The sequence below is a fragment of the Vicugna pacos genome, chromosome 14, assembly GCF_048564905.1.
Source record: "Vicugna pacos chromosome 14, VicPac4, whole genome shotgun sequence".
NCBI classification, from domain to species: Eukaryota; Metazoa; Chordata; class Mammalia; order Artiodactyla; family Camelidae; genus Vicugna; species Vicugna pacos.
This window is the reverse complement of record NC_133000.1, coordinates 9,811,583-9,827,528: the sequence shown is the minus strand read 5'-3', so window position 1 is coordinate 9,827,528 and position 15,946 is coordinate 9,811,583. Positions and strand designations below refer to the sequence as shown.

General features: G+C 44.7%; 1 protein-coding gene across 4 annotated transcripts in view; it reads left to right on the top strand.

Moving 5' to 3' along the window:
• The window catches only part of DCLK1 (doublecortin like kinase 1), a 292,627-nt gene extending 280,918 nt beyond the window's left edge, over positions 1–11,709 (top strand). For all 4 annotated transcript variants that reach the window (XM_072976126.1, XM_072976124.1, XM_072976125.1 and 1 more), the window contains one exon: positions 11,416–11,709. In XM_072976126.1, coding sequence (XP_072832227.1) covers positions 11,416–11,580 — 165 coding nt within the window. In that variant the 3' untranslated portion in view covers positions 11,581–11,709. The remainder of the gene's footprint in view (positions 1–11,415) is intronic.
• The last annotated feature ends 4,237 nt before the right edge of the window (positions 11,710–15,946 follow it).

Genomic DNA, 15,946 nt, shown 5'->3' with positions numbered 1-15,946 from the left:
GAGCTTTATCGATGTAGAAAGAATTCCATTTTATTTTTAACCTTTTTTGGGGGGTAGGGGGCGGCCAGTCATGACCTGCCTTTGTGCAGACTCTTCTTTTTGACTTTTTTACATGGAAGACGATCCGTCCACCTTTTACTTTTTACTGAAAGATAATATACATTCTGAAGAATGCATGTGAGTGCCTGTCTCAGCAAATCTTCACAAACTGAGCACACCCCTGTCGCAAGCACCCAGCTCAGGCACAGAACATTTCTAGCACCCCCAGAGGACCCCCGCCCCCCAGCGCCCTTCCAGGGAGGGTCACATAGCCCTGAGGGTAAACACTGACCTGGAGTCTATCTGCATTCATTAGCTTTGGCTGGTTTTGTTCTTTATATAGATCAACTCACATCATGCTCCGTGCTTTTTCAGTTGTATGTCTCCTAACCTCAGGCATATTAAGCAAACATATACGAGGAAAGGTGATATACAATTAAAAATAGGCATCAAATATGTCTATAGTTGTGCACTTTTGATAACCCAAATTACTCGTATAAATTAATTTCAAAAAAAAAAACCTCTGAAAAATTAGTCAGTTTGGAGGCTTAAGGGTGAGTGCAAAACACCACATAAACACAATAATTAATAAAAGTAACCAAGTATAAAAAGGCCATTTGACTAAATCCCAGTGATGGTTCCCATCAGCAGACAAAATGCCACGTCCCTGAATAATGGGCAGGAGCAGATGGGAGATCATCTCCTTTTTCTTCTACACATAAACTGCTCTGTTTTCCAGCTGGGGGCAGTAACAACAATGTTTATAGTTAATGTGTACTAAACAGCACACCCAGTATGTAAAGCTAAATTGGAGGAATGATGCTAAAAACTCCTCAGCGTATATGCTTAATTAGGAAGTTTTATAATGCCATTTAGCCCTGGAACGAACACACACTCCTCACTGATCGCAAATGCTTGCCTTTTATCTCCACGGAAGTGGGAGCATTTGTCTAACCACGGTGGCAGCCAACTTTCGAACACAAACAATCATTGCGGACGAAACATCCCCGCTCTCAATTGTTGTGTTTACAAATGCTCGTGGCTGTTTTCACTGCTCTGAGCAGAACACTTGGGAGATGCGCTTGCATTTTGTAAAGTAGCTCATGTCAGGGCAGAAGCTGGGGAAACGTGTCTTCGGGGTGCTCAGAATTGGCAGGTCCCTCTTAGCAGGCTTTTTGGTGATGGTGGAGAAATGGTGGGGACCACGCTTCTCCTCCTCTCCTTCATTCTCCTGCCTCCAACAGAAAAATGCTTACAGGCTGTAACCAGGGAAGCAGCGTCCTGCATGGCTTCTTTTTCCAGGAGACTTGCTTCTGTCGCCGAGTCCAGGAGACCCTCTCCCAGGAATGGGCTGCCTGGGCCATTCCACCCTCTTATGGCTGGGCTACAAGCCCCTGGAAAACATTCACATCTCGTTATATCCTCCGCCTAAAAGTGCAACCTTATTCTAAGGGGATGCATTCACACACATCTCTTCCTCTCCCGAGTGAAGCTGTCACTGTGGCAGAAGCCATGCCCAACAACTCGCGGAGAAGAATTCCTGCATCTTCTGCATGCAGGACAAAGCGACGGCCAGAACCCAATTAAATGAAACAAATATCAAAACAAGGCATATGCTGAGAACTCTAAATAAGATAAAATGTGGAGATGGGCTAGGACTAAAGGGGGGCTGAGTTCCCAGGCGTGACGTGATTCAAATGTGCATATTGGACTCGGGCACGGGGCACCATCCTGACACAGTGAGTAACGAGGCAGAGCGCACCTCCGCACGCACAGTCCTCGTGAGGCTATTAAATGCTGTGGTGCCCGGGTGACAAAAGGAACAGGGTCAGTCAGATGCATCTTACTTGGTGTCGGTCTGAAAGATGGGTTCCCGTGAAAGCAGAGAGGAATCCCCCACATGGTGGGAAGAGGGTTCCAAAGGCACACAGCGAGTTGCAATGCCCTGCAGGTTGCTTTGGGGAAAGTTGCCTTGGCTTTGCTCTGCCCTTAAGAAAGGGCCCCTGATGAGTGTCAGGGGTGCTGCGGGAAGGAAGGGCAGAGGCCTCTGCTCTAGCAAAGGATTAACCAGCCTCCCCATCCCGGCTGGAGCCTCCCTGGGTAACAGAAAGTTTAACATATAGAAAAGGCATAGATTTAAACTTCAAAACCACTCAAACTGGGATTATAGAGAAAAATACCGAGAAGCTGTACCGTGATGCTCCAGTGGCCAAGAGGCTGGGTAGCAGCACTTGTGTTACAGTCCTACAGACGGTGGCTGAGACAAACCCAAGGCTAGTGAGACCACAGTGGGGTTTTACCAAGTCAAACAGGTTGCTCACTCTTGGAGGTTTTATTTTGCTTCATTTTATTTTCAGAGCCCCCTTAAGAAAGGATTCCAACAATATATATTTGTCTTTTTAAAACTTAACGTACTTGTTATCCTTAGAAATGAGAAATTGCCACGGTGTCCTAAGACTTACTGATGGGGGTAAACTGAACTGAAATTTTGTAAGTTTTCCTGAGATTCATAGTGATTCAGTGTTGATCGGAAATTCTGTGGTATCGTATTGGTTTTAATCTTGCAGCCCAAACTTCTTTCCCTCTTTATGATTTAAAAAGACGCCTGCCCTCTTTTCTACGCACTTGTTCCTGCCCTATTTTGACTCCATTTATTCCCCCGTGATGGTCACTGATAGGATTTGGACTTTTTTGGGTATTAATGTGTAGGAAAGAATACAGCTTAAAGAGATTAATCGTAAGTATTGACACGCCATTGTTCTATTAGGAAAGAGTGTTAATGTCGATATACTGAAGTCAAATTCAAATATGAGTCAAATACATATACTTCTAGAAACTAAAAAGTCTTGAAAATTGAGATAAGCAAACCTGATTAAAGACTGGCAGCTCGGTGCATGGAGAGCCCGTGGCTTTGGTGAAGCCCTGGTTTTGGATCCAGCCTGTGCTACTTCCTGTCTGTTGACTTTGGGCAAGGTACATGGTCCTTCTCTGATTTTCCGCTTCCCCATCTGTAAAAGGAGAGAGTATTATCAACCTTCCAAATCTGAGGTGAGGATTAAATGAGGTGCCTGTGCAAAAGTGCCTCCTTCACAGACCCAGCCCAAAGGAGGAACCCAGAAAAGATTATTTCAAGAGAAAATCACCCACTCCATGCAAGAGACAGATTTTCCTGTGACAACTGATCTCTCTCCAGATCAAAGCATTTGTTACTAACGTAGAGCTATGAACTTTTTTGATGCTTAGATTGGGATAAACTGTTGGAATAATTTTTATGTAGATTATCCATAAATTCGGGGCATTAAATTTTACTTAATCAATAGCCTGAGATCTTGATGAAGTATAAACTTAAAAAGTTACCTCTAGGGCAGAGATTGGCAAACTACAGCCAGTGGGCTGAATCTAGCTCACGGCCTGTTTTTATCAATAAAGTTTTATTGGAACACAGCCACATTCATTCATTTATAAATTGCCCGTGGCCACTTCTGCCCTACAGGGGCAGAGTGGAGCAGTCTGTCAGAGAACCATATAGCCTGCAAAGCCTAAAATACTAACTGTTTGGCCTTTCCAGAAAGTTTCTCAACACCTGTTCTGGGGGAAAAAATGTTCTAAATTAAAAGGCGCCACCTGGTGGGCCTATTAAAAATTGTATCACCACCACTTAGTGGAATGCCTGGCATGTGGTAGGTATCTCATAACTATCCGTTAACTTAATGAATGAATGAGCTTTCCAATGGAGGGACAATTAGTAGAGAGAAACCTTGATTTTGAGGATAAATGTGCTTGTTAGGAGTTTGTGGTAAATGAGAGTTTGGACAATCAAATCACAGAGAGGCTCTAGGATAGCAACCCACTATAGCAACCCCAGAGGAAGCCTTTGACAAAGCTGAAAAAATAGTTTTTGTGATAAAAGGAGTTACCCCTTAACTTGCCTCCTTATTTGGTAGGTTCCAAATTTTCACAGATTTTATTAAAGATAAACTATGCCTGCATTTGTCCTTTAGGTGACTAGTAGGATGAAGGTCAAACAAGATGGCAACTAAGCTTAGCTGTGAAAAAATCAGGGGCTGAGGGGCGGAGGCAGCGTGCCATCCTGACCCTCCAGACACCTGAGCTCAGCAGGTGGCTGTGATTTTAACCCTGTGATGGGAGGGCCACCAGAAACCCCCTGCGGAGCTGGGCCAGTGTGGGGTTCTGTGAAGAACCGGATCAGTGGGAGGAGCTTGTGTTTAAGAAGTGATGGAGAAGCCTGGAGCAGCTCCGCCCAGGGAAACGGGGACCACGTTGAGAGCGGCACCCAGACAGGAGCTTTCAAGGCCACTGGTTTCATTCCAGGAGGCCTCCTTTTGCCGTTTAAATGGTCATGTTCGCTTTAGGGAACTACCGTTTCATAGATCCAGATACTGTGCAGTTGCTGGCGAGACCCCAAAAGGATATTAACGCAAAACAAAACAGAACCATAATCAGAATGACAGCAAGCCAAAATAAATGAGGAGGGTGGATATATCAATCGAGGTGTCAGTTTAATTGTACTAGCAAGCAAAACATTTCCAAAGTGGCAAGCAAGTCGTAACTCAGTCCCTACAGAGTGAGGGCGAGCAAAGGAGAGGGTTTCTGAGATTAATGCCCCAACAGCTGCATCCCCGGCTCATTCTCCTAGGTGGTATGAATAATGGATGGGCTCAAAGGCAACATGCACAATAATGTTCTTTTATTAATGAAATGAAGAGTGTTTGTGACAGCTGGCAATAAATTAAGAAAAGCGAAAAAGCAAAAGCAGTCACCGTTTGCCTCTGAAAAATGCAGTTACTTAAATCCAATAATTACTGCCACGACAGAAAACATCGCCTTGGAACTTAAACGAGGTGCATCTCTTGCAAGTCCTGCACGTAGTGCAGAACAGAAATGTTTTTGATCCATAGACTGGAATGTCTATTGTTTGCTAGGAGAAAAACATAAGCCACTGTAGTAGATTGATGGTGATACTCAGCATATTCGTAGTATTTCATAGGTGCACGTTTCCCTAGGAGTGACGCACTGTACGTCCCCTTCAGTCTACGGCCTGGGAAATGGGGGCTCGACGTGGTTCGGAAACGTGTCCAAGGTCACATAATCTGCTGAGCTAGGACCAAAAGCTACTTCTCCTGACTTCTCCCTGCTGCTGCTTCCAAGAGGATTAGGCTAAAGCTACCAGGCAAGGCAAGCATTACACAGACATGGGTGACTCAGGCAGGCAGAAACAACGTAAAGCTCCAATCCACAGTCTCACTTCATTCCCGACCTAACTCCTCGAGCTGTGTTTCTGCTCTAACATTGCAAAGACCGGCCAGATGGATCCATCCCAGGTGTTTACGCTGATTTCCAAATTTAATGTCAGAAAGAAGGATTTCAAACATCTGAGTACTGTGGGGGGGGGAGTGTCATTTCATTATAACAGAAGAAGCCACTAGCCAAATGCATGAGAGGTATCCCTTGTTGGAACAGATTTCCTTGGGATCCGGCGAGCACTGTCTCTTATTCATGCATGCCTGGTACTACGGCAGACACCAAAACACGATGGATACGAATGTCTCTGAGATCTCCAACTGCTATGTGTGTAGCCCCCTGAGTTGCTGAGGTCACTGGCATGATTTACCATTCCTAAGTCTCCACACTTCATCTCACAGCTCCTGAGAACACTGTGATCACCAAGGGCTTACAGTCTGAGGTGGGGATGCACAGTGTTCCTTCCGTGCAGGACAGATTTATGTTCGTGTCTCTATGTTCTGCTATCCGGTCAGTTGTTCGTCTGTTTCTCAGCATCCCCCAGTCCACTGCTGGTTGGCTGTAGCCCCACGTGCAATATAGCCATCGTCATTGGGTCCGTATTTTAAGTAACTAGATTAGAGCTCCCTATTTGGTTATTCCTGGTCAACTTCAGAATCTCAAGAGATTGCTTGCTCACCTCTAACCTGTGATAATTAGCACCCAAATGTGATAATGCAGGCTTCAGATTCTCTTACGAGCTCTTAATGAAGTGATAACTTACCGAGGAACCCTTGGGGATTCTACGGCAAGTCCATTCATGTCGGTTCAACAAAGCAGCAAACCGTGAGCAAAATAACTAATAAAATAATAAATCTGTTGGGAAGTCTTAAGTTTGGATGGACCATCAAAGCTGAGACCAATCTTACTTTATAAAGATAGGCATTAGGAAGGAGAGACCCTATTTGCTTGATCTGTGGGAATTTTTTGTGATGAATAAAAGAGGAAAACAGCCTTTCAGAAATGGTTGAAAAGGCCCCAGATTTAAATCTATGATACAGCACTTCTGAGGGAAAATTTTGTTTTGAATGTTTTCTGTGGGGAAAATGATCAGTTGGATGATAGATATTTTTATAGCTATACTTTAAAAAATATATACATTGACATAATGTTCTCTATCCCTGCTGGATCATCTGTCCTGAATGACATGTGGGGGCTACAGAATTCAGTTGTAAAATTTGAACTGCAGAGGTTTTAGAGGCAAGTTAATTTTATAGCCACAATTAAAATTCTAAAGATACCGTATATGACAGTGCTTACTGGACCACAATAATGGTTACTGAGTAGCTAAATATATGAGTACAAGAGATTATTAACTTTCTCTGATGTAAGCATTTGATCATATCTAAGACATAAATCATATTCTTAAATATTAACTCATAATACCTTAATTTTTTTACTCTTTTGTATTATAGACTGGCCTAGAGTTCTTTTTTTTGTTATTTAGAAAGTACATAATCATCTACAATAATTATATTCTGTATTAATTTAAGAAATGTTTACTATGTCCCTAATATGTGTGCCACAGTCAGCTAGGCATTCTGGAAAATGCAGAAAAGGTTCAGATTCTAGCATTGTGGAACTTGTATAGGTTTTGGGAAATATGCTCAGAAAAGGTTGTTACCTATTGGCCTGTGTGCAGTGAGTGTCAAATGTTTGGTCAAGACAATACTTGCCCGAGGAATTTAGAAAGACAAAGTGTGATGCAGAAGGTGAAATTTGAGCAAATCTGGGAAAATTATAGATAAATGTGAATGGGTGAGAAGGAGGAGAGGTGATGCAGGTTGGTGGATACCTCGAGCCAAGATGCAGAAGAGGGCGTGATTCGAGTACATTCTGAGATAAAGCAGTTAGGACTGTTTGGATCTCACGTGAAGAAAACCCAAACCAAACTGGCTCTAAGCAGAAAGGAAAGGCATGATTTTATGTACTCTGAAAGGTCCAAAGATTGGGCCTGGCTTCAATGATGGATGGATTCAGCACCAGCAGGGTGGGGTCTCTTTCCATCCCTGCACTCTGCCTCCCTGTGCTGGCTTGAACCTGGAGCTTCAGGGTACCAGGATGGGGGCTGCAGCTCCAAGCCTGCCATCCTCTCACAGTGGGGACTTGTTGTAGCTGTGGAGTCTCGGTGAAGGTCTCCTTGTGTCCTGTGAGCTGGGCCGGGCGCCCATCCTGACCCAGTCTTGGGGACTAGGGGATGCAGTCAGCATAGGCTTGCTCCTGGGTCACAAGCCACCCCTGCTGTGCCCTCAGAGGGGGTAGGGTCCCCTTCGCTGGAATCACAGGGTATGGGAGTGGGGTATGTCCAAAGGGAAACTGAGGTTCACCGTAGGCAGAGGAAGGGGATGTTCTGTTGTCCGCCAATGGGAACCTCTGGCTCTGCTGATGTCCCAGGACCATTTTGAGTAGCAACAGGAACGAGACGCTGGAAATTTTTATTGTAGACACGTTGTGACTGTTAGGACAAGGACTGCACTTTATGAGGAATTGTAAATAAATCGGACCTGGGGATAATTGACCTGTCAGCTGTGTGCAGGATGGGCTGGAGGTTGAGTGCTCAGGAGGGAAATAAGGTGACCTCTGTTGTACCTTCCCTTATTTCAAAAGCCACAATGTTTGGAGAGTAGCTGCTGTGAGCTGTGAGCTGTGAGCTGTGGGGAGCGCAGACAGGATGCCCAGACTTGATCTTGCCCTCCAAAGAGCCTGGAGCGTGGCAGGGAGCGCGGCACATCAGTCAGTTGCATTGTATGCAGGACACATAGTGAGAGGTGTACTGGGCTTCAGGGAACGCAGAGAAGTTCTTGAATGAACCACAGTCCACAGAACTGGAGCAGAGTGAGCAGAAGCCTGGGGAGAGAGGCCGGTGGGCAGTGATGCCCTTTGGAACATCTTTGAGGCAAGTCTGTGGGGAGCCCTGAACACTGTAGCCTTTGGGAATATTGTGCGGCCCCGGGTGGGTGGGAAACTCTGTCCTCAGGCCCAGAATGGGACTGTGCACACGGTGAACCCTGGCGTGCTCCCCTGAGAGGGTTCTCGGTCGTCAACCTGGGTTCACCCTGGTCTTTTGGCCTCTGGTGCTGCCTGTGGTCAGTGTCCTCTCCTTGGCTCGCTCTGGCTGGGAACTGAGGAGGACTGAGCTCCTGGAGCGCAGTGGCTCCATCTAGTTCTGCTTCAACACACTTCAGAGCAAAGGGGAAGAGGTTGCCTGGACCTTGTCAGGAGAACTGAGCTCTGTTCCTCGTCAGGGATGCTCTGCGGGCCTCACGTTCCCTGCCTGTAAAGGCAGAGCCCTGGACAAAGAACGCTTTCTCAGCTCTGCTTAAATGCTGAGTCTGTACTTCCACCAGAAGCAACCATCGCGCCCTTCGTACGTGATCTGGGGACCTGACGTGCTTAGTTTGCAGAAGTAACTGCGGTGCAGCTCCTGGTGAGATCGGGACAACTGAAAGCCTGGGAGCGTTTGGACACAAGGGCCCATCAGCAAAGGCCAGCACGGAAAAGCTGTTGACATTTTGAGAAACAGGCAGGAGTGGCCAGAACTGACCGCTTAAAAGGGACCAGGCCAGGGCTGTCCAGGCAAAGGGACAAGGGAGGGAGAGACTATGACTGTCCTGATGGGGAAGCTAAGGGGAAGGGGACCATCCAAGCTGGTGAGTGCCACCAGCCTCTGCATTAAACGGTGTCAGGATTTGTGGAGAAAAGGCCTAGGTCAAGGTGGCGGGGGTGGCGGGGTGCAGCTCTGTGGCAGAGTGTGCACTTCGCATGCACGTGGTCCTCGGTTCGATCCCCAGTACCTCTGTTAAATAATAATAATAACATAAATAAAGAAACCTAATTACCCTCCTCCAAAATAAAATAGTAATAATAAAAATTAGCAAAAAGAAAAGAAAGGGCCTATTTCAGTGGCTGCAGCCAAGAGCATGACTGGGAGTAACTGAGTGAATTATGGGGAGATGAGGGAAACGTGGAGACAATGCCAGTGAGGGGAGGGAGGGAGGGCAAGGACCCTTAGGTGCGTTCCAATGTGAGCTTTGTCTTGCTCTCCTCTAACCTACAGTTGCCTAATTTTAGAACAATATCTTACTCTGTAAAGAAGAAGAAAAAAAAAAACCCACTTTTCATTTCTGGGAGTCTTCGCCATTTAGAAAGCATCTGCACGTCCATTTTTGCCTCTAGCAACTGTGGGAGGGTGGGAGGGCATTACCCCTGCCCCTGATTTAACTGAGAACGGAGTGAACGGTTCACGGCCAGTGATGGATGGAGCAGGACTCAACGTCCCTGACGGCAGGCCCCGGGTGCTTCCTCCCACACACCAGAGAACCTCCGTTACCAGTCAGCATTCGGTTTGATGCCAATGACTTTTTTCTTTCTCAAGAAGGTAGACATAGAAATAGTTTTTATGACCAAGGAAGTGTTTATATTACTCTTGGATTAACTAGAGAGTGGTTTTTTCATGCAAGTTCAGACTAAATAGATGCCTGGGTTTTTTTTTACCTTCAACTCTGCACAAACAGAACATTTTCAGTTTGCGTTGAAAGCAAAATACCATGTGTTGTAACTTTACAATGTTTTAAATAAAGTTAGGAATTTGGGTTTATGATGCCAAAGATATCATAAAATCGGTGGGTAGAAGACCAAGTACTATGTACGTGAGGGTCCTTAAAAATTCGCCACGCCGAGGAATTAAAGGTAGACATTTCCACAAACCAGTTATTGAATCACTGTATTAACAGTCTACTGAGACAAGAAGTGAATTATTCAAGTTTATCTTCCTCACTGGCTTGTAACACTGTTATTCAGTGTGTGGATAGTTTTTAAAGCGGAGCAGTTCAACCTAACGAAGCCATTTACTGTACTGGCTCTACACTCTGCCTCTCTTTATTACTTCATTTTGGAACTTTGATTGCCCCATTTTAGATCTAAGATTGCTCTAATGCTACACTGCCGTTGTATGAGGGGCTTAGTTTTCACTTTGTTCTCAGAACCAGGCTGGCTATAAATTTATCTCTGTTCTTTGAAGAAGCTAACAGTAAATTTCCAAGAGGAAAAATGGTGGTAGATATCCCTGTAGAGGAAAAGTAATCTCTTAAAAGCAGAATAACCTCCAGGCTACATCCTTTTAAAGAGGGACTTTCAAACAAGGATGCCTTCAACTTTTATATGCGTTCTGTATTTTTGTTCAGGCTTTGTACCTGCTCTTCTGCTCACTGTGTAAGGTTTCTCTGTAATGACCTGTTCCTCCTCACACCCATTAAATCTGTAATGAAGTCCTGCCCTCCCCAGTCCTAATGTCATAATAGCTTCCAGAACTATGGCTGGATAGCACATCCTGGAGATCAGCTAACGTTTCCTCAGGAAAATGAGGCACAGAGACCAGACACGCCTGGTCTCTGTGCCTACGACACAACCTACGACATCGAATCTTGATTTTGTAAATGACCACATGCTCCAATGAAAGTGAACTTAGTAAAGGAAAATCCGCAGGAAGGTTTCCATCTGGTTTAATTGCATTCAAAGCATTTTTCAATTTCAGGCATGAGGTTCCTTCAAGTCAAACCCATCATCCTTCCCAGAGATTCGGCCACACTCCCTCATCAACAGATAATAAGATAATTTAGAATGAGGAGGTGCTACAATAACAAGGCGAGCTGGTGGTTCTGTTTCCATGTCTGACGACTTCATCACCTCTCATCTTTATTCTGCAGCTGCCTGGAGCTCAATGTTGATGAACGAGGCACGCCTGGCGTCCTCACGTGGCAGACACTCTGTCCCGGGGCCCCCGTTTACCAGGGCGTGTCTGGCTAGGCTGGGAGCGACCGAGGGTAATAGATGTGGAGCTAGGGGAGGTCTGGGTAGGGCTGGGGAGGGGTTGAACACGACATCACCCATCCTGCCTGTGCCCGCGATGTCAGGACCAGATGCTCTAAGGAGCTGCATCTAGGGGAGCAGAGAACCAACCATGGACAGGTTAACTTGGCCAGCATATTTGTCTGACCTCAGAAAGTTCCAGAAAGCATTTATTTTGCCATTTCCTTCGGCCTAATTGTGCTCTTTCTCATTTTATGCCCCTGCTAGACCACCGCTCTTGATAAGGAGAGGCAGGTTTTCCGACGAAGACGCAACCCGGATGTGAGGAGCCAGTACAAGGCCCAGCCAGCGCCGCCTGAACTCAACTCGGAGTCGGAAGACTACTCCCCAAGCTCCTCCGAGACTGTTCGCTCCCCCAACTCGCCCTTTTAATAAGACCCTTTTACTCGAAGTCCTAGCTTAACCCTTTGAGACTCTGAGATTTTTGCCCCCAGATTTACGTAAAGCAGTTTCATCTGACCTACCTAGCACTCAATGCTTGAATGGCCGAGCGGAAAAGTGTCTTTTCTGGTATCCTTGTAGCGATGTCCCTTTGCTGGTTGAGATGATGACATGTCGTTGGTGGTCCTCAAAGGGTTAAGGCTATTTTGCAACTTTTTAAACCATAGAAGCAACGAATGTTTTTATCAGTCAAGCTAGGATCTGCAGTATGTAATATCGCACACGTTAACCTTCTGAGTGCACAGGATTTTATGGCAAACCCCTGGGGAATTTTTCAGGCCTTTGGATTTATACACGCATGTTTCTTGATTTTGCTGCAGATCAAGGGTTGTTATTAGATGCTGAGGTGCCCAGACAAGAAGAGCGTCTAGAGTGATATCTTGCTTGTCCTTTCTTGTGGGGTGAGAACGTGGCAGGTTTATAACTTAAGCATCAGCATTCCTCTCCTCTCCTCACAGTCCTATTAAGAAAAGGGACTTTCTTCCAGTGGAGGTCTGCCAGCTGCCGCGAGTCCTGCGTCCCCAGTGGAGGGACTTAGGTCTGTGGCTGACAGCCTGACCCGGGAACTAGATGGTGCCCCTCCCCCAAACTGCCTCCATATGAAGATGTGCTCATGATGCCCCAGAAATGCTGCTTCCACTCCAGCTGCTGCTACTGCCAGCACAGACCCTCGGGAAGTCACCATCCCTTGTCCTGTGCTTGGTGAGTGAGGGTCTGCCTGCTCAGTATGAGACATCTACAGGAAAAACAAAACAAACTGGTGGAAAAGAGCAATAAATTGCCAGGTGCTCAATAGGGCTGGAATTTCAACCAGAAAGAGGCAACAAGATCTTGTTCTTTTTCTCACCTGCTTTTTCATGCATTTCAGTCTTCAGTGTGAAATTCACAGAGTATGAAATCCATATGTAGGCAGAGTGCTGGGGCACAGGGGACTAGAGGCTAGTGCTTTGCAAGGTGGCCAAGGAGAAAGCACAGTGGGCAAACAACCTAGGATGTCCTAAAAATGGGTCTTAAAGAAATAAACCATTGGTAAGAGCATTCCATGTGCACCTTTAGGTTACCTACATATAGTCTCCCAGGGAGAACTGGATGGGAGACCTAGAAGGTACCCTGGCAGATAAAACTTCTGCTTCCGAAGATGAACTTTCACAGCACTGCCCTTAGATGTCCAGAGGGAGGTGCTTTTTTCTCTCTTTGGGCCAAGTCCTCTCCGACACTTGTATTTCACTCTTGTTACCAAATCTTCCTGCCTAGCCATGTGTCTCCGGTGAGTTTCTTCTGCGTGTATCACATTCAGAATAGGGGCCTGCCACTGCCGGTAGTTACTGCGATGCTTAGAGAGGAGGCTGGCCACGGTGTCTGGGAGGTAGGGGCCCAGTTCACACGTCCTCCTAAGGTTCGCTCAGCTCTGTGACCCAGGAGACAACCAATGAATGATGGGCCCTGAAATTTGCATCTAGATGGCTGAACAGCACGCACTGCCTCTGCTTTGGAATGTACTTCAATATCTGAAAGTCTTGAAGTCTGTGTATGACGTTTCCACAGTCAGTTCTGTATTTTCAAACACACATTGGCCTTGGATGGCTGCTTTTTACACTTCAATTCATAAACATATGGTCTATATTAATATAGATTTTTAAATCACAGCATGTCTTGATTTTTTGCAACACAGTGCCCCCCAGTTTCTTTGTCCTTCCATATTTAGGTTTATCTCTTTGGCCTGTGTTGTCCTGCTATGTAAACATTAGATCATATGTTGAGAAGTTCCCCTCTTTTAGAGAGTCCTGAATATCTTAACAGACAACAACACAAAGTAGCACAAATCAATTGGATTCAGGGGGAGGAGGGGAAGGACAGAACACCAGGAGGGGTATGGTGTGTAGGTAGATTCCATATTAGTAAAGTACCCTGAACTGCTCAGAATCTACTGCTTTCTCAAGAGCTCTAAAGCAAAGCACTATTCTAAGTAAGACTCAGAAGTAGGTGTATAGGGTGGCCTCGACGCTAAATGTGTGAACATGAAAAGATGTGGGTAGAGACCTACCTGTGGCAACTGTCACTTTCCTCTCTTTGAACTACTGCTTTTTCCATGGGCATTTACATATGTTGCTCCAGCATCTAGTGTACAGGCCTTATGGTGTTCAGCTCATACCTTTTCTTGTCCAAGTCTTGAAGGACTGTGGTCGACGTGAGGCTGTGGCGTGTTTCCCAGAACACTGCACAGGGGCAGCTCAGAAGACTGCAGGGCCATTCGGCAAGGGGATCCCAGCGCATCGCTGTAGAATTTGAGTGATCTATGCTGTGTAAAAGCGGAATGTGACCTGTCAAGTAGAAATACTGAGTAATCAGATGGAATGCAATCTTTTCAGCACTAAGCTATCGAGATCCTGAATGTCAGAGATGTACTCAGAGGGTTAACAGACAAGCACAAGGCATGCTGATTACGTGGGTGTACCCAGACTGCTTTTGCTTTTAGCCAGTGCTTTCTGCTTTTTTTCACGACATTCTTGGGATAGTTCAAGTTTGAAATAATTAAGTGGTGGTGTTCTTTAAGGAATTTCTATAACCAAATTGATCTTATTTTTTATTTCACTTTATTATAGAGTAAATATGTACCATTATGGCAGTGTATCTCTGTAATGATCAATTTAATCATTGCCACAAGTGTCTCCATATTTTTTTTCTAAGTATTTAATATAGCTCTTATGGTGGTGGCCTGGTAATGGGGACTGTCTTTCCTTTATTGATACATGACCAACCATATGGTATTTTCAAGGGAATTTTAAGAGTCTTTTTTTTTTTCAGCTTGGTAGTAGACTAGTTAAGGAAAAACTCCTTCATTACTTGCATTGTGTAAACCATCTCTGTAGATGAGAACTGTTCATAGGGATGAACACATTTTTCCTCAACATTGTAGCAGAAATCATTTTATTCCTCATAATCAATGAATATGTGATTTGCTCCAGATCATTAGAAGGAAAAGTAAGATTTCAGTCACTGAAAATGTTTTTAACTGTAGCCCTCATTAACTTACACGTGGTGCATACTAAAATAAGCAGAGAAAAAAATGCAAATAAACGACTAAAAACGCTTGGTGTTTTGTATTCAGTGAGACCTTCTTAGAACGTGCTCAGCCCCTGCATGGGTGGTGGTTAACAGGCCCATCAGATATTGTTGAAAGAAAGCAATATATCCATGAATGAAGGCTAAAATGTCAATCTTTTACCCTTTGAGGCATATTTCAGTTGGAAAAAGAAAAGAAAAATTGGCTTAGCTTAGAGGGTCACAGAGCTACCGTATGACTAAGGCTCACACACATTAAATCATGGTTGTTTGCTGGCCAGCGGTGCCCATTAGACAGCTCTGTCCCCCGCGCTGAAGGGCAACTGCGCTTGAGGGAGAGCTTGCTTAATATCATTGTGTCACCTGCCAGCCCTTCTCCAGGTCAGGATCTGTCAGCATTTCCATGATAAACTTCTAATTTCAAAGGTTTTTAATTTCACCTTAAAAAGGTGCCCCCGGCTGAAGTTTGCTATACAGGGCCTGTACCAAAGAGTGAAGGTTCACTTCCTTCTTTTCTCTGCCCAATTCTCCAAAAATATCTGGTATGTCCCCCGTTTCATTGTAATTTCAGAATTTTGGAAAGCACCAAGATCCAAGATGGTAGTTTTAATGTAATTATTCATTTGGATGTGGATTTTTAAAAAAATTAATGAGTCACCTGGCATATATTGTAGATAACATATCTTTTCTATAATTTGTAAATCATTAATTTTTTTTAAACTGCTACCTTTTTTTTTTTTTGGGTACAATCAAAGATTTTTTAAAACTTGAAGTTGGTCAGTTCAAGGGTTAGCCTTTCCTGCGTGTTGTCTGCCCTTTCCATTAGGAGTTTGGGGAAAATACTCTCAGACAGACCCTTCTTTTGCATGCGGTGACAGAGGGTCAGCTATCTGCTTCTTTGGGAGATACGCATTTCTTTATTTCATCGAATTTCACAAAGCCATTCTCATCTGTTAGGGAAAATAGTGATTAAAAGCACTTCCGTAATTAACATTTTTGTCAATTCAGATACAATAAGAAGCACGAAAATGAACACACTTTACACTTTTTGTTTAAAGACAAAGAAATCAACAAAACTTGAGGACACATTTGATCACTGCAAATGTGCTTTTAAAAATTGGCTCAATGGTGCTTTATATGAAACAGTAACAAATGGGGTCCCTAGGACTGTCAGAAGGAAGCTTTCACTTGTATGTAATTACATACAATTGAGAAGGAGGTGCTTTTAAGGCAG